The sequence below is a fragment of the Ranitomeya imitator genome, chromosome 6, assembly GCF_032444005.1.
Source record: "Ranitomeya imitator isolate aRanImi1 chromosome 6, aRanImi1.pri, whole genome shotgun sequence".
NCBI classification, from domain to species: domain Eukaryota; kingdom Metazoa; phylum Chordata; class Amphibia; order Anura; family Dendrobatidae; genus Ranitomeya; species Ranitomeya imitator.
In genome coordinates, this window is record NC_091287.1 from 547,075,449 (window position 1) to 547,094,794 (window position 19,346).

Sequence of the window (19,346 nt, forward strand, 5' to 3'; positions counted from 1 at the left end):
GGAAAAAGTTATTGAAGGACACGTCCAAAACTTGGATAACTACAGTGGGGCAAAAAAGTATTTAGTCAGTCAGCAATAGTGCAAGTTCCACCACTTAAAAAGATGAGAGGCATCTGTAATTTACATCATAAATAGACCTCAACTATGGGAGACAAACTGAGAAAAAAAAATCCGGAAAATCACATTGTCTGTTTTTTTATCATTTTTTTTGCATATTATGGTGGAAAATAAGTATTTGGTCAGAAACAAACAATCACGATTTCTGGCTCTCACAGACCTGTAACTTCTTCTTTAAGAGTCTCCTCTTTCCTCCACTCATTACCTGTAGTAATGGCACCTGTTTAAACTTGTTATCAGTATAAAAAGACACCTGTGCACACCCTCAAACAGTCTGACTCCAAACTCCACTATGGTGAAGACCAAAGAGCTGTCAAAGGACACCAGAAACAAAATTGTAGCCCTGCACCAGGCTGGGAAGTCTGATTCTGCAATATCCAACCAGATTGGAGTGAAGAAATCAACAGTGGGAGCAATAAGTAGAAAATGGAAGACATACAAGACCATTGATAATCTCCCTCGATCTGGGGCTCCACGCAAAATCCCACCCTGTGGGGTCAGAATGATCACAAGAACGGTGAGCAAAAATCCCAGAACCACGCGGGGGGACCTAGTGAATGAACTGCAGAGAGCTGGGACCAATGTAACAAGGCCTACCATAAGTAACACACTACGTCACCATGGACTCAGATCCTACAGTGCCAGACGTGTCCCACTGCTTAAGCCAGTACATGTCCGGGCCCGTCTGAAGTTTGCTAGAGAGCATTTGGATGATCCAGAGGAGTTTTGGGAGAATGTCCTATGGTCTGATGAAACCAAACTGGAACTGTTTGGTAGAAACACAACTTGTCGTGTTTGGAGGAAAAAGAATACTGAGTTGCATCCATCAAACACCATACCTACTGTAAAGCATGGTGGTGGAAACATCATGCTTTGGGGCTGTTTCTCTGCAAAGGGGCCAGGACGACTGATCCGGGTACATGAAAGAATGAATGGGGCCATGTATCGTGAGATTTTGAGTGCAAACCTCCTTACATCAGCAAGAGCATTGAAGATGAAACGTGGCTGGGTCTTTCAACATGACAATGATCCAAAGCACACCGCATGGGCAACGAAGGAGTGGCTTCGTAAGAAGCATTTCAAGGTCCTGGAGTGGCCTAGCCAGTCTCCAGATCTCAACCCTATAGAAAACCTTTGGAGGGAGTTGAAAGTCCGTGTTGCCAAGCGAAAAGCCAAAAACATCACTGCTCTAGAGGAGATCTGCATGTAGGAATGGGCCAACATACCAACAACAGTGTGTGGCAACCTTGTGAAGACTTACAGAAAACGTTTGACCTCTGTCATTGCCAGCAAAGGATATATTACAAAGTATTGAGATGAAATTTTGTTTCTGACCAAATACTTATTTTCCACCATAATATGCAAATAAAATGTTAAAAAAACAGACAATGTGATTTTCTGGATTTTTTTTTTCTCAGTTTGTCTCCCATAGTTGAGGTCTACCTATGATGTAAATTACAGACGCCTCTCATCTTTTTAAGTGGTGGAACTTGCACTATTGCTGACTGACTAAATACTTTTTTGCCCCACTGTTTATACCGCAAGAAGTCCAATCCTCATTCCTGTGAAAATAAAAATGAGAGCTCTCAATTGTTTCCGTACCTCCCAAAGACTTGAGATGGGTTTTTCTAGCTGATAAAGTTTATTCTTAAAAAGGTGTCCTGAGGTCAAGGCGAAATTCTGTAGTCACTCCATTTGGCTAAAGATTGTCAATCATGACCGTGTGCAATGTGCGCCTTCAAACAATTCTCAGTGCGAACGGACGGTTTGAATAGGTAGAGTCACATGTCGACTAGATTCTCCTGGGCTTCTCTCAAAGGAACAATGAGAAGATTGAGAGAAGCGGAAGAGAATCTAGTCGGAACGTCATCGCAACTGTGCAAATGTGGTCAACTTACCGCCTACTCGAATAGTCAACGTGTGCATTGCGCCACGATCTACGGTACACTACATCCCGATTATATGGGTCACTCCACTCCTTTCACAGTCATATTGAGTGATGGCAAAAATGTATCTAGAGCCTGAAAACTTCTTTAAAGTGCAGTGGAAGATTAAAAAATAATCACCTTCAGGGCTTTCTCTATCTCCATTGGTCCGTACGTTCCCGGATCGGTCTCTTACCAGAAATGGTCATTAATGTCCTCTCAGCTAATTACTTACTAAGGTGGTCAGTGGTTGGTTGAGCAAGCATTTCCGGGTATGACCGATGTGTTGAGGATGGTCAGGGACCGGCTAAGACCTGGAATGGATTTGCTGAGAATAGGATTTCTTTTATTCATATTAACTGGTCTTGGCTCTTTTAAACGAAACTTTTTTTACATCTGGTAGTAGAGGTATGGCTGGGTAGGTTATCAACCCTCAATAAAAATGATATATTTTTTGTACCGGAAGTCATAAGAAGTCTAACATAGAAGTCATATGCAAATCAGGCAGGAAGTGCACTAGGGCGTGTCAGTGCACTTGGAATAAGCTATTGCATTGACCAAAACTCAGCGCTGTTCCAGCATAATTTACATATGTCTTCTACTCAAGAGTTCTTATGACTTATTTATGAACTTGTACAAAAAAATATATCATTTTAATGTTCAGTGTTCATATGTAAAAACATACTCATAGATTCCCTTTAAGAATACATTTCATCTACAAGAATGCCCCGTTAATGGAAGATGATCACATAACGTGTGTTTACTCCTCAAAGATTGGTCAAAACTATTCAGGGGATCAGAAAAAAAATGATTTAACTTTATACTACTTTAGACTAATGTATATCATCGTTATACTGATTCTAATTGTTTGGAGGCACATTATGATGACACCGATAATAGCTGATTGGTTGGGGGTGCCAGGTGTCGGACCCCAACTGATCAGACATTGATGACCTATCCTAAGGCCATCGATGAAAAAGTAGTGAACAACCTCTTTAAGATAAAAGTTAAAAAAAATTACACACAATAGCAAATGTATATACGTAAATCAAATAAATGAATAAATAAATGCATAAATAAATAATAATAACAATAATAATAATTATAGACATTTTGAATTTTGCGAAATCTAGCTAGGGGGTTCATTAAATTTACAATTAGTACCACAATCTCACAAAAATCATTTATATAGCATCATTTGTATACTGCAATTAGACAATTATATTCTCTATACTGTACAACAGTGGAGAACGGCGATATACAGAATATCTGTACATTATGTACAATAGAGGGCAGAAAATATGAAATTATGATCCTTTTTTAACACCATATTGAACAATTATTGCTAAAATATTCAACATATAATTTTAGTGACATACAGAACATACTATGAAAAGTATTTTCATAGCTGACAATAGGGTTGAGCGAAACGGGTCAAAAATTTTCAAAAGTCGCCGACTTTTGGCAAGGTCGGGTTTCATGAAACCCGACCCGACCCCTGTATGGGGTCGGCCATGAAGTCGGCGATCTTTTGAATCTAGAATCGGAATTCCGATACCGATTCCCGATATGTTTAAGATATCGGGAATTGGTATCGGAATTCAGATTTAAGTGTACAATAAAGAATTAAAATAAAAAATATCGCAATACTTACCCTCTGACGCGCCCTGGTACTAACCGGGAACCTTCCTTCCTTAGAATCAGCGCTTCCAGGACCTTGCGGTGACGTCGCGGTGACGTCGCGGCTTGTGATCGGCCGCGCGGCCGCCCATGTGACCGCTCGGTCACATGGGCGGCCGCGCGGCCAATCACAAGCTGCGACGTCACCGCGACGTCACCGCAAGGTCCTGGAAGGCTGATTCTAAGGAAGGAAGGTTCCCGGTTAGTACCATGGCGCGTCAGAGGGTAAGTATTGCGATATTATTTATTTTAATTCTTTATTTTACACTAAAATATGGATCGCAGGGCCTGAAGGAGAGTTTCCGCTCCTTCAGACCCTGGGAACCATGGAAACCCAATGCACTGCATTGGGTTTCAGGTTTCGGCCGACCCCGACCCCGACTTTTTTATAGGATTGGCCGATTTCACTCGACCCGACTTTTGAAAAAGTCGGGTTTCGTGAAACCCGACCCGATCCTATAAAAGTAAAGGTCGCTCAACCCTAGCTGACAACATTCAGAATATTTACACCATGAAATAACAAAATGACCATGTACCTTGCCAAAATATCTAATAATTTAAAAAATAAATAAACCTTTTTTATATTTAATTAATTACCAGTCTATGCAAAATTACCTTATTTTGCTTCCTTTCATCTCCAATACCATGCTGAACATGCTGGTTTATCTGCCTTGTTCATGTTCTTTTGCAAGATGCTTTGAGCTGCTGCTCAAGAAGAATCACAACTCAGCCACTACTTAAAAAACATTCTCCCTGTGCAAGTTTCTCTACTCGCCATCCCCCATGCATGCTCACACACAGAGTCACAGCACCATGGAATTAATGGTGCTATATAAATAATAATAATAATTGTATATAGTGTCTGAGAATGGATTTTTGATGGAGCAGCAGTTCAAAGCAGCTTCGTAAAGAGCATGAACTAAACAGTTATACCAGCAATTTCATCATGGTGTTGGAAAGTGAAAGTGGAAAAAAAGGTAATAGAGTAGATTACAAAAATGCATTACTTTGCAAGTCTAATCAATAATTAAATTTAAAAAATGCTCTTTAAAATTTTGCATCAGATTGATAACAAAAATGTGATATGTAATGGATCATATTTCTGACAAAATGTACCCGTGCAAATGTTTTTTTTATATAAATGAGTTACTGAAAAAATCGACCACGATGAAACTTTATGAAAAATGTATGTAGAAAAATACTTCTTTTGCAATTTTTCTCTTTTATTAACATCTATGCTAGATTAAAATTAGATTAGAAATGCATTTAATTAATTTGCTAAGCGTGTAATACTGAAATATAAAATAATGTTAGATAATGTTTTTTTTTTTTTTTAAGTACAAAAATAATAATGGAAATTTCATTTAAGGTGCTAAGTGTATGAATTAGATTACAATTCTAATATATTTGGATGACATAAATAATTAATTTTTTAGAAAATGTGTTTGGTTTGTATTACCTAATGTTGTCTTCAAGTGTAAAAATAAAAAAATAAACAAAATAACTGAAAAAATATTTTTTTTCTCTAAACAAACTGGTAGTATTCTTAAACGGTTGTCTATTTTACACCTTTATTTTCTAGATACAATTTGTGCACACAAATTGTACAGGGGTATAATTTGGAGCCTACTAATGTCTTTGACCCTTTGACTCTTTTTTTAAAAAGAGGTGTATGGCATTTTTTTTTATGTATTTTATGAATCTACCATAACACTAGCATGACATGTTCCATCAGATGCCTTGACATAGAAACTTTGCTTCGAAGGGACAGTACCTCCATAATACAAGGCCATACGGAGGCACCATATGGCCACACACATATTACATTTGGCATTGTCGAATGGGTTTCGAGAGATTTCATCTTCCTCCATATTTTTGCTCGGCAGTGTTGATCTTTTAGTTGATATGTCCAATCAACATTTAATAAAGGTCTTTCACAGAGGAAAAAATCCAAATTGACACCAAATTGGGTAATTTGTTTTCTAATGGAGCATTCTTTTATATGAATGTTTTAAAACTTCCATCTAAAATCGGAAAAAAATAAAGGCACGTAACAAATATCTCCATACATGTCTCTAGGTGACTTATCATGACTCTATATGAATATAGCCTCATCTGATCCATCAGCCGGGTAAGTAATCTGTGACTACTGGAAGAGGTGGCCAGCAAATCTCCTGCCCTTCCAGCTTTCTCGGGTCTTCTTTGGATTACTCGATCTGGCACAACATTATCAATGCCGTGTGCCACACACACGGTGTGTTGACTGTTGAGTAATCCTGGCTAATCAAAAGAAGAGCTAGGAGACAGATTACTTGGCCGATGGTCCGGTGTCCTACAAATCAATTCTACTATCGCTTGTCCGAGGATTCACTTGGTCTAGACTATGAACATGGCACTCCAGAAGGTATGATTTCGAAGTAGGGTTCTTCCCACTTGAAGCAATAGGAAAAGAAATTCGACACTCAGAATGCTACTTATGAGCGCTTTAATCTTCCACTACAAGGCTTACAATTCGTACTACGTTTCGGTCAAAGTTCACCTTCATCAAATACATGGATTACTGGCAGATAAAATAAGAGAGAAAAGAGAAGACCGCTAGTAGAACTAGAGTACCCAACCATGGTGAGAGCGCCAATAGACATCTACAAGCAACATGCGTGTCTGACGAAGGTCAACTTTGACCAAAAGGTAGTACAAATTGTACGGCTTGCCATTGAAAATAAAAGAACACATAAGTAAAATTGTGAGCGCCAAGTTACTTTTCAGATAAATTCGATTGGAGACTCCACTGGTGACAAAACTGTGCACTTTATAGGACTATTCTTCTCCTCAAAACTAGGAGCAAAGGTCAGGGTCTTGTGGACCCCTGTTATAAATCAATGGGTGCATCAGGCCGCTGGTGATCTTTATCATAGGATGAATTTAGTATTAAATCACGGCTTGCATTCAACTCAAAAACCATGATGCAAAAGCGAAAAAAGCCTTAGCCACACTATAATTAAAAGTGCTGGATTTACCGTTCTCGATGCAAAATACTTCGATAAAAATAATTAATAATAACTTAATCACATTAAATATAAAAAAAAATATTTCCACTTTTTGAAAAAAAAAACGAAACACATAAAAATAGAAAAATGTGTGTAGTAAAAAAATAAATAAATATAAGTGATATATTCATTCTGTTGGGTTAGTACTGAACCCTCCCAAGGCAAGAACTCCCTAATATAAGTTTTAAATATTTAACATTGTGAATTTTTTTTCCCAAATATTTGAACAAAAACAGATTATTGTATAGAACACATGACTTTCTCTGAGAAGGAAAAAGCTCCATCAATCACCCTACTTAACCTTCATGGCCAGGTCATGAGTGTTACTACGGATGGTCTACTCTCTACATGTCACAGCATGCACAAGTTTGTGGGCTAGACCTGTAGCCACAGCAAAAAGTTGGAAGTTGAAACTTTCTGCTCAAGTTTGGGCTTTCGTTGAGAAATAAGAACATGGTTAAAAACATTCCTAATAGATGACATAAATACTTTATAATGCTACTGTGGGGTTTCCGGAAGAAATACAGTAAAGAAAACCAAGGAGAAAGAAAGATAATTTTCAAGTCTGCACACTTTCCTCAGAAAGTTTTTGGTTTATGAATATTAAAAGTTGATGTTCTCGAGAAGCCTGCACCGTAGAAGAAGTTATTTGAAGTAGCTGAGACCTGCCACAAGGAAAAACTTTTCCAGAAAGAGTTCTGAATCCAGGACGGCTATGTGAGCGGCTCGACCGATGAGCGTATTTGCCGTATTTGGGAGAGCGTGAAACACATCGTGACGAATTAACGTGCAGTCCTTGGACTCCACCACCGGCTGGAGAAGGTTATTTATCATTTCGGTGTAGATAGGACCTAGAATGGAAAGAAATTGGATGATATTTTGTTTTATCTTGAAGATAACAAATATTTTTTTTAAATAAATACACTTTTGATTGTCTTCTGACACCGGCATAATCTTTTAAAAGAAATAGACAATTTCTCGCAGACATAATTAAGACAATAAAATAATATTTATTAATACAAATTTTGACAAGACATACATTAACACGAAAAATCAAGTAAAAGAGTTTTAAACTGCAGAGACCAATGTTAGGTAAGTATGAATAATGTGTGTTGTGAAAAGTGTATGCCATCAAGAGAAGCAAACAGTTCATGTACATACATAAATCTGAAAACATGATATCAAGGACCCGACAGAAAAGTGTCCCTGTGCACGAACAGGATATGCGCCCTTCGCAGTCCAAACGTTTGATTTATGACATAATCTGCTTGCTACTATGTAGATGGATGGAGGCCCCTTTACGTCTTGTACCCTATGCAGTTGCACCAGTGAAATGTTCACCCTTGGTCTAGTCTAAAATGTAGTTTTGTGGCTTTTCTAAAAAAAAAAAACAATTCCTATGCTCACTTATCTTCATTACTCTCCATACTGGTCACATAACTGCAAGTTCTCCAGTCGATACTTCTATCTTATATCTATCTTCTTCTATACGCTTCAGGTCTCTTGCTACTTCCAAATGATAATTGTAGGCACAACTATGTTTTGTGGTGCTCTAGTAGGTGCCCAAACCATATAATATTGAAGATAAACTTGGCACACAAGTTGTGAGATGCAGTGAAAAGATTTTAATTAAGGAGAGTACATACAGTAGACGTTTCGGTCACAGTTTGACCTTCATCAATGTACCTCTCATAGAGCTTAAGTCGTATTATGGGTCATAAGGAGTTAAACCCCATCCGTAATGCAAAGCCGCTGTAGGTGAAACCTAGTCCGGCACAAAAAGAGGAACCCGTATCGGACGCGGCATCCACCGCTTGTCCCGTGCTATGGGGACCCATAATACGACTTAAGCTCTATGAGAGGTACATTGATGAAGGTCAAACTGTGACCGAAACGTCTACTGTATGTACTCTCCTTAATTAAAATCTTTTCACTGCATCTCACAACGTGTGTGCCAAGTTTATCGTCAATCTTGCTACTTCCAGTCAGATCTCCTGTTCATTAGACCCCACAACAGGGGTGTCAAACTGCATTCCCCGAGGGCTGCAAACAGGTCATGTTTTCAGGATTTCCTTGCATTGCACAGGTGATAATTTAATCACCTGCAGAGAATGATTCCAGCACCTTGTGCAATGCTAAGGAAATCCTGAAAACACGCATGGTTTGAGGCCCTCGAGGAATGCAGTTTGACACCACTGCCCCACAATGTCATTTGGAGAACAATGAACTTTATTGATATGTGCCTCAACATGTGATCAAATGGGACATGATGCATGTCATTGACATGCAGGACTTCCCACATGACGTCATAGGGCCTGGTGAATGGAAAATCTAGAACAAAGATGATAGAAGACTGAAAATTTTAGATAGAATAGCCAATCTAAGGACTGGCGGTGGTGGGCCAAGTATGGGAACAGCTGAGGAGTCTTTAATATAAGCATTTTATTTTTTAAACCCCTTCCCAGTGTAAAATAAGAACAAACAAATACATTTTGGAACAAATCAAGCCAGACATGTCACTTTATGCAAGGATCATCAAACTACGACTTGTCTACTTTGGACACATCATCACATGAAGAGAGCAATCACTGCCGAAGGAAACCATGGTCGGAAAAAGAGAAGGACAAGGTGAAGAGGAAGACCAGCAATCCGATGACTTGATAGTATCAAGACCCTGGTGGACCTATCTAGGCTGCACAAGATCGATCTTCCTACAAATCGTTCATTCATCAAGTCGTCATGGCTTGATATCGAGTTCATGACTCTATTCCAGCAAAATGGTGGCCCGTTGCTGAATTCACATGCAGTAAATCAGAAAAAAAAACAGTTTCTGGCACATCCAAATTTTTTGTGAATTTTGAGAAAATTCTAATTCAGCTTGGTATACTAAAATATCACAATTCAGGACTTCATAAGACAACCCCCTTAATAATAAAGGAAATTACAATAAATATGTTTTAAGCAACTTTTAATCATAGTTTTTATCTTTTTGCAGCATTAGCTCCAGCACTCACTTTACCTAATGAATCTGTGGAATCAGAGCAGGATGAGTGCGTCGGGTAATTGACCCCTCTTAAGTAACAACTTCCACCACAGTCAGTTAAGCAGACTTATAATGAGCTCTTGCTAATTTCCCAGCTGGTAACGCAGGGTACATGTTTTTTATTCAATAAAATCGGCAAAGAAGAAATGTTTAAGGACGGGTTCAGTAGTTTTATAGTTTTTCTCTACTCCACAGAGTAAATGATGGACAAATTACAGCAACCAACGTAATATAATCATCAACTGCCAGAGAATAGAACATTTGTAGATGAGAATATTTAAAAAAAAATCTTTGTACCCGTGTGTTTGTCCTTGATGGCGTTTTTACACATCTCGATCCTCGCGGAATGAAATGGAACATACCGGTCTTGTGGAGACGCAACTAATACAACATTTTTAAAGTATTGAAGACCTGGAAAAAAAGGATGAAGATTTAAGTGATAAATCGTAATAAAAAACTTGGATTTTTTTTAAGAGTTTGGAACTTAAAAGAGATGTATAAATGTGTTTTCACTAACAAAACGGAAGTACAGGGAGGGTCATTTATATGGATACACCTAAATAAAATGGGAATGGTTGGTGATATCAACTTCCTATTTGTGGCACATTAGTATATGGGAGCGGGAAAACTTTTCAGGATGGGCGGTGACCATGGTAGCCATTTTGATATCGGTCTTTTGGAGCTAATTCAATTTTTTTCAATGGGAAGAGGGTCATCTGACACATCAAACTTATTGAGAATTTCACAAGAAAAACAATGGTGTGCTTGGTTTTAATGTAACTTTATTCTTTCATGAGTTATTTCCAAGTTTATGACCATTTATAAAATGTGTTCAAAGTGCTGCCAATTGTGTTGGATTGTCGATGCAACCCTCTTCTCCCACTCTTGACACACTGATAGCAACACCGCAGAAGAAATGCTGCTATCAGTGTGTCAAGAGTCGGAGAAGAGGGTTGTATTGATAATCCAACACAATGGGCAGCACTTTGAACACATTTTATAAGTGGTCATAAACTTGTGAATAACTCATGAAAGAATAAAGTTACGTTGAAACCAACCAAGTTTGGTGTGTCATATGACCCTCTTCCCATTGGAAAAAATAAAGTTGGGTCCAAAATGGCCAACTTCAAAATGGCCGCCATGGTCACCACCCATTTTGAAAAGTTTTCCCCCTCCTATATACTAATGTGCCACAAAACAGGAAGTTGATATCACCAACCATTCCCATTTTATTTAGGTGTATCCATATAAATGGTCCATCCTGTATATTCAAAGCTGGAATTACACTTTCGAAAAGTTCTTCACGTTTGATAATTACTATATGTTAGAAGAGTCGCTGTTCACAAACTGACTGACAGCAATCAAATGTATTCTTTGGGAAAACCTAGACAATAAGTACTTCATTTCTTTAAATAAGGATCTTGATCAGAGGACCCCCCTTTAAGCAATAAACAATAACCATATCTAAACAATGGGTGTTTTCTAAATAGTAAATCCCCTTGAAATGACAAACTCCAATTGTTTTATATTTTTATAGCTAGTAGAGCTGGTAAATTATATATATTTTATGGCCTGTTCTACTATATATGCGCTACTATCGTTTGCATATTTATTGCGAGTATGTAAAGGATTATGCTAGTGGTAAGACTCCTCTTATTCTCTAGTTATTAACATAGGCGATAATATTTTATTGAATGTATTATGGCACAAATATTTAATAATTTATCTTTATTATTGAATAGTTAAATGTGTATAATCATAAAAATACAATTTTGTAAGCCCTCAATATACTAATGAACTAATATAAACACTCACAGTGGCATAACTACCACATGACTGCAAAGTGACCCTTGGTTGGAGATGCCAGAGTTTTATACTTTTGCAAAAGTTTTTGCAGCTACCATATAGTTTAAGTAGTTGTAAAACTCAGTAGTTGTATAAATACATATGACGGTTCATAATCCGAGTGGTGACGGTTATCAGCACAGGAACAGGAAGTTACTTGTGAGTGATCACTGATAATTGGCTAGTCAAATTTGAACAAAATTAATCAAAAGTCACATGTGAGTGATCACTGGTTAATAAATCGCATATGAATCTAGATTTCAGAACAGGAGCAGGAAGTTAACGGCAGCACGGTGGCGCAGTGGTTAGCACTGCAGCCTTGCAGCGCTGAGTCCTGGGTTCAAACCCCACCAAGGACGACATCTGCAAAGAGTTTGTATGTTCTCTCCGTGATTGCGTGGGTTTCCTCCGGGTACTCCGGTTTCCTCCCACATTCCAAAGACATACTGATAGGGAATTTAGATTGTGAGCCCCAACGGGGACAGCAATGATAATGTGTGCAAACTGTAAAGCGCTGCGGAATATGTTAGCGCTATATAAAAATAAAGATTATTATTATTATTATTATATAGAATTCTACAGAAGAGCAGGAAGTCCATATAAGTGATCACTGATTGGCTAGCCACATATGACTATGGAAAGTGATTTCCTGCTCCTGTACTGAATTCTATAGCCATATGTGGTTAGCCAATCAGTGATCACTCACATGTGACTTCTTGTTCCTGTATTTAATTATATTTTCCCATGTGACTTCCTATCCCTGTATCTAATTATATGTTCACTAGGGTTGAGCGAAACAGTTCGGCCAGATTCAGAAGTCGCCGACTTTTGGCAAAGTCGGGTTTCATGAAACCCGACCCGACCCCTGTGTGGGGTCGGCCATGAGGTCGGCGATCTTCTGATCTGGAATCGGAATTCCGATACCGAGTTCCGATATGTTTAAGATATCGGGAATCGGTATCGGAATTCATATTTAAGTGTAAAATAAAGAATAAAAATAAAAAAATATTGATATACTCACCCTCGGACGCGCCCTGGTTCTCACCGGCAGCCTTCCTTCCTAAGAATGAGCGCCTGAAGGGCCTTCGATGATGTTGCGGCTTGTGATTTGTCGCGTGAGCGGTCACATGGGCGGTCACGCGACCAATCACAAGCCGCGACGTCATCTAAGGTCCTTCAGGCGCTAATTCTTAGGAAGGAAGCGTCCGAGGGTGCATCCGAGGGTGAGTATATTCGTAATAGGTATATACTCACCCTCGGACGTGCCCTGGTTCTAACCCGCAGCCTTCCTTCCTAAGAATCAGCGCCTGAAGGACCTTAGATGACATCGCGGCTTGTGATTGGTCGCGTGACGCCCATGTGACCGCTCACGCGACCAATCACAAGCCACGACGTCATCGAAGGTCCTTCAGGCGCTCATTCTTAGGAAGGAAGGCTGCCGGTGAGAACCAGGGCGCGTCCGAGGGTAAGTATATCAATATTTTTTATTTTCTTCTTCTTTATTTTACACTTAAATATGGATCCCAGGGCCTGAAGGAGAGTTTCCTCTCCTTCAGACCCTGGGAACCATTAGAAACCCAATGCAGTGCATTGGGTTTCGTGTTTCGGCCGACCCCGACCCCCACTTTTCTATAGGATCGGCCGATTTCACTCGACCCGACTTTTGAAAAAGTCGGGTTTCGTGAAACCCGACCCGATCCTATAAAAAGAAAAGTCGCTCAACCCTAATGTTCACGTGTGATTTCCTATTCCTATATGGGATTATATATTCATTTGTGTTATTTTAGTAATCACTCACATGTGCCTTCCTGTTCCTGTATGGAATTCTATAGTCATATAAATCAATCACTCATGTGACTTTTAATTAATTTTATTCATATTTGACTAGCCAATCAGTGATCACTAACAATTGACTTACTGTTCCTGTGCTGCATGTTATAGCCATAGCCGTAGGATATTTTATATTCACATGTGACTTCCTGTTGCTATATGAAAATCTCTATTCACATGTGACTTCCTGTTCCTGTATGGAATACTATATTCATAGTGACTTCTTGTTTCTGTATGGAATACTATATTTACATGTGACTTCCTGTTCCTGTATGGAATACTGTATTCATAATGACTTCCTGTTCCTGTATGGAATTCTATATTCACATGTGACTTCCTGTTACTGTAGGAAATGCTATATTCACTTGTGTCTTCCTGTTCCTGTATGGAATTCTATATTCACATGTGACTTCCTGTTCCTGTATGGAATTGTATATTTACATGTGACTTCCTATTCCTGTATGGAATTCTTTACTCACATGTGACTTCCTGTACTGTATGGAATTCTAAATTCATATGTAACTTCCTGTTCCTGTATGAAATTCTATATTCACATGGGACTTCCCATCCCTGTATGGAATTCTACGTTCACATGTGATTTCCTGTTCTTGTATGAAATTCTATACTCATGTGTGACTAGGCAATAAGTGGTCACTTACAAATGACTTTCCATTTCTATGCTGAATTTTATATTCCTGTGTGCAGTGATCATTTACATGTGACTTACTCTGCTGAATGCTCTATTTTTATAAAAGTAGCCAATCACTGGTCAATTATATGTGATGACTGATTAGCAAATCAGTGATCACTCACATGTGAATTCCTATTACTCTGATTAATTCCATTTTTATACATACAGTGCTCAGCATAAATGAGTACACCCTTTTGAAATGTAAGATTTTAAGCTATATCTTGCTGAACACAAGAATAATTTCCAACATTTTGACAAGACTGAGTGTCATAGAACAGCGTGATGGTGGCATCTTCTCTTTCACTATATAGCAGTACATCTGTGAATTCATTATCCCACCAAAGACATGTAGACCCCGGACACCTGCAGCTCATGTAGCCCAACATAAGGCTACTGCCACCACAATGAGTCACTACAGGAACCGGGCATTTAGAAAAATTACTGAGCTCATACAAAATACTACATGTAGTACATTTGTTTTGGGGTGTACTAATTTTTTGCAACCACTAATTTGAGTAAAACTGAATCAACTAATTTGTATTGAAACTTATATTATTAACCTTACTTATGGGTGATGGGTTAAATTCGCTAATTAGTTATTATACTCACACTACTTTCTTGTGCTGCATTCTTTTTTTTCCAAGTCATTACTGAGGAAGTCAATAATTCTGACAGAAGATGTTTTTACATTTAATCTTCTTTTTCAGGGTTGGCCATTTTGGTGGAACACAATCATTTTTGGGGTCATAATTGGACACAACAAAGTGTAAGAATCTGTTCACACCAACAAGAAAGAGGTCTTTTGGAATTTTACTTGAGACTTTCCACAATATTTCATGTCAATATTTGAACCCTCTGTAGCATACTCCTTGTCATTAGTGAAGAGCGAGTGTGCTCGTTACTCAAGATTTCCGAGCATGCTTGGGTGTTCTCCGAGTGTTTTGGGCGTGCTCGTAGATCATGTTTGTGTCCCCGCAGCTGCATGCTTTGCGGCTGTTAGACATCCTGAACACATGCAGGTATTGTCTGTTTGTTAGGGAATCCCCACATGTATTTAGGCTGTCCAGCGGTCGCAAATCATGCAGCTGTGGGGATTCAAACATAATATACGAGCACGCCCAAGATACTCGGAGAACACCCGAGCTTGCTGGAAAAAGTTGAGTAACGAGCACACTCACTCATCACTACTTGTCATCAATAATACTCGGACCCCTACACAACCCCATTGCATTACCCAGAGTATAGTTGTAGTGTGACTGAGTAATGAGTAATGTGCTTTTGCCATAATTGGTACATACCGGGCTTTTGGCTCAGTTGAAACAGAAATGATTTCCGCAGATCGGCATTGTCCCTGAAAGTCAACTGCAGGAGTGAACCCGACTTTTTTAATTTCTGCATTAGCCACAAACCTGGAAATCATAAAACAGGTGAAACAAATGTAACCATAAACCAAACTTTTTATATACCATGGTCAAGTTGTAAGATCTACTAGATATCAATGATTTATCCATTAAAGGGGTTGAACCGGATTACAAAAAAACATGGTTGCTTTTTATGTTCAAGAAACTCTGCCACTCCTATCCATTGTTTTTTCTGGTATTGTTGCTCAGCGCTACTGAAGTGAATGAGGATGAACAAGTTATGGAGGGAGGTTTTTGTTTCTTTAGCCATGTTTGTCTAATATGTATGACCCCTTTAGACATTAATGGCTTATACATTAGATAGGGCCTCCTTATTTTATCAATGTGAGTCCAATCTTCGAGACCAACCTATAAATACAGTAAAGAGACCAATGTGTTCACTGGAACATTTTGCTGATAGAAAGGGATCCCAAGATTCACAGAACAACATTATTTAGTTTGGCACCTTTTAAATTATTAATTTTTTTTAATTAAAGATATGTAAAAAATACATATGATATAAAATAGGAACAATTATCAAAATGTTTTATTTTTTTAAGGTTTAAAGAGACTCTGTCACCTGAATTTGGCGGGCTCTGTTAGCGGTCTGATGGGTGGTGTTTTCTGTTCTTTCATGCACCCCTTCCTTTCCCGCTATCCGCAATATTGTCTTGAATTTGATTAGGTTTCCTCCGTAATACACGCGTGCGCAATGCAATCACGCGCAGTATGTTTTGCCCAACTGCAGGCAAAGCCGAAAAGCATTAGTGCGCATGCGCCGGCGCACTATGTCCCGGAAATCTTTCGCTGTGTTTCGGGACATAGTGATTTTTGCACTCACTGCTCACGAGGGTGTAGACTCCCTTTCTTTGAGCTGGCCATTAGGTCTATATAGCTTCCCATTACTGGATGTCCATAGATGGGCCCCGTTCCTGCTCAGCCCTTATTTACACTGAGGTCATTTTTACACGATAGAGTTATATTAAAGGTTAGGACCTCCCTGGTTGGGTACACCTTGGCGCTGTTGGGATGTCTTTTACGTTTCTTTTTTTTATTAAAAACAGTGTTAACTAAGTCCCCTATGTTATTTGTACGAACTATTGCTGATTACTTACAGCATGATATACGTTAAATTAATTTCTATCTTAGGTTTACAATATTTCACAGGTAGGACAGAAGTTAAATTGTATAGGAAAGTATAGCGTAGTCTGCTGACATTTTCCCATAAAAATAACTGTGGAAAACTTCACATACTGGATGTGGTATATATTTTTTTCATCACGGGTGATGGATAGTGGAGAGAAAACCAAGAAAAATTGGAATTTAGCAGTTTTGCTCGAATTTAGATGAAAAACTCGATTTGGAGCTGATTTATTTGATGTGAATCGAATGCCCCTATTGCCACAAAAATAGGCAACTCCAAAAAAATAAAAAAATATAGCAAGGAAAGGGATAAAAATAACAAGAAAAATATCATGCACAGCTCTCCTCCGGTGTTCCATTAGCTTCCTAAGGCAGCCGTTCCCACTCTGGTGTCCACTTCACTCTTTGTCGATGGTTCTGCCGGTGACTTTCCTTGATGCCAGTTATGACGCTTTGTCATGATGTGCGCTGCCCCTAGTGACTGCATTGGGCAATGCATAGTATGACGTCATGATGTCAGAACATATGTCAAGGACTAGGCAACGCCGGTAAAGCATAAAAAGGACACCAGAGACTTGGAAAGCCAGCGTAGGACCTCAGCTTCAAGGATAGGTGAGAGGTAAGGTGAGTATCAAATGTTATAGTTTTTTATCCCCTTTCCAGCCTTTTTGAATCCAACAATAACGGCGCCGGCAAATCGAAATCCCCAAATTTCAAATTTGCTAAAATTCATGAGTTTTAGGAAATTTTACACAAATTTAATTAATTTAGAACCGTTTCTCCCATCCTTAGTCATAAATGCTACTGTTTCACTATACAACAAGATTACCAAATAATACTTCAAGAATTGCCCTCAAAATAAACGGCCGACGAAATGCTGTAAAGTCGGGGGAAGAGACCGGACTTGGATTACACCACACTCCACCTCACCTGTGCTAACTAAGGTGCTGCTACTATAAAGAGTGCCAAGATGAGGTCCGGACAGCGAGAGGAACGTGTGCAGCTTGTTCAGATAATACCGAAACCGCGGACGAGTAAGAACCGACCGAATGATGATGTTCCCCAAAGAATGTCCAATAAAACTATGGAAAAAAAAAGAAAAACGGTAAGTAATAGAATAAATAATTCTACGCAAACTACAGTACATGTTCACTATTAGTTTCCTGTATTCACTTACTTTTCACATTCCATCATTAAGCTCCTGTTAATGGATCTTTTTATCGTAATCATGTCAAAATTTGTATTAATAATAATTATAATAACAATTTTATTTATATAACGTCAACATATTCCTCAGTCAGGACATTACAATTAAGTGGGGACATGTACAGGCAATAAAGACATTTTCGAGTAACACATAGTTCCCAAGTTACAGGAGGGTCCGGCTGCTCGCAAGCTACAATCTCTGCAGAAACAGGGGGACCCAATAGGTAGAACATGCTGGTATGTACGCTCCTGCCATAATTTAAAAAAAAATTGAGTTTTCATATAAAGCTGCATGATCTGGTCATCAGACAGGATCTGTCTAAGTGCACTCATCAACACACACACACAATAACAATTGTATACTAGCACATGGCCGTGCGATCATGCGAAGCTTATTTAGCTGCAGCACGTTCAGGACCCTTCAAAGAAGGACCAATGGATTTGCAGCAATACCTGAGCATGTGACACTGGATCTCCATTGAGAGATCTTGCCCTGGGCATGCTCAGTGTGAGCAAAGCAGGAGTTAGTCCTAGCACCTTCAGGACCTTCCTGAGCAAGTGACCCTAGATCTCCACTGAGAGATCTTGCCCTGGGCATGCTCAGTGTGTGCGAAGCAGGACTTAGACCCAGAAAAGCCGGCTCGCTGCAGATCAGTGCAGGGTACAATAGCTGAGAGGCAGTAGAAACCCTTTGCACCGTACCAATCTCAGCGAGACGCAGTGAGCGACGTCTCTGCTGAGCAGGCTCCACTGCGGCCGATGCAGAATGGGAGACCGCAGCAGACACGGCCCGAGATTCCCCCTGTGCAGCAGTTGAAACTCGACTCCTAACAGATATGTCACACAAAATAATTAATAAATAACATTTCCCACATGTCTACCTTACATCAGCACAATTTTGTCAGGGAGTTATAAGAGTTAAAAGTTGACCAGCAATTTCTCATTTTTACAACACCAATATTTTTTAGGGACTACATGACATTTGAAGTCATTTTGAGGGGTCTATATGATAGAAAATAACCAAGTGTGACACCATTCTAAAAACTGCACCCCTCAAGGTGCACAAAACCACATTCAAGAAGTTTATTAACCCTTCAGGTGTTTTACAGGAATTTTTGGAATGTATAAATAAAAATGAACATTTACCTTTTTTTCATAAACAATTTACTTCAGCTCCAATTTGTTTCATTTTACCAAGGGTAACAGGAGATAATGGAACCCAAAAGTTGTTGTACAATTTGTCCTGAGTACGCTGATACCCCATATGTGGGAGTAAACTACTGTTTGGGCGCATGGCAGAGCTCGGAAGGGAAAGAGCGCCATTTGACATTTCAATGCAAAATTGACTGGAATTGAGATGGGACGCCATGTTGCGTTTGGAGAGCCCCTGATGTGCCTAAATATTGAAACCCCCCACAA

At 39.1% G+C, this 19,346-nt stretch overlaps 1 protein-coding gene across 2 annotated transcripts in view; it reads right to left on the bottom strand.

Moving 5' to 3' along the window:
- Positions 1 to 5,057: 5,057 nt before the first annotated feature.
- Positions 5,058 to 19,346, bottom strand: part of FAM135B (family with sequence similarity 135 member B) — a 269,797-nt gene continuing 255,508 nt past the window's right edge. For both annotated transcript variants that reach the window (XM_069731950.1, XM_069731951.1), the window contains exons 17-20: positions 17,652 to 17,803; positions 15,477 to 15,587; positions 10,110 to 10,223; positions 5,058 to 7,620 (exon numbers count right to left, since the gene is read on the bottom strand). In XM_069731950.1, coding sequence (XP_069588051.1) covers positions 7,415 to 7,620; positions 10,110 to 10,223; positions 15,477 to 15,587; positions 17,652 to 17,803 — 583 coding nt within the window. In that variant the 3' untranslated portion in view covers positions 5,058 to 7,414. The remainder of the gene's footprint in view (positions 7,621 to 10,109; positions 10,224 to 15,476; positions 15,588 to 17,651; positions 17,804 to 19,346) is intronic.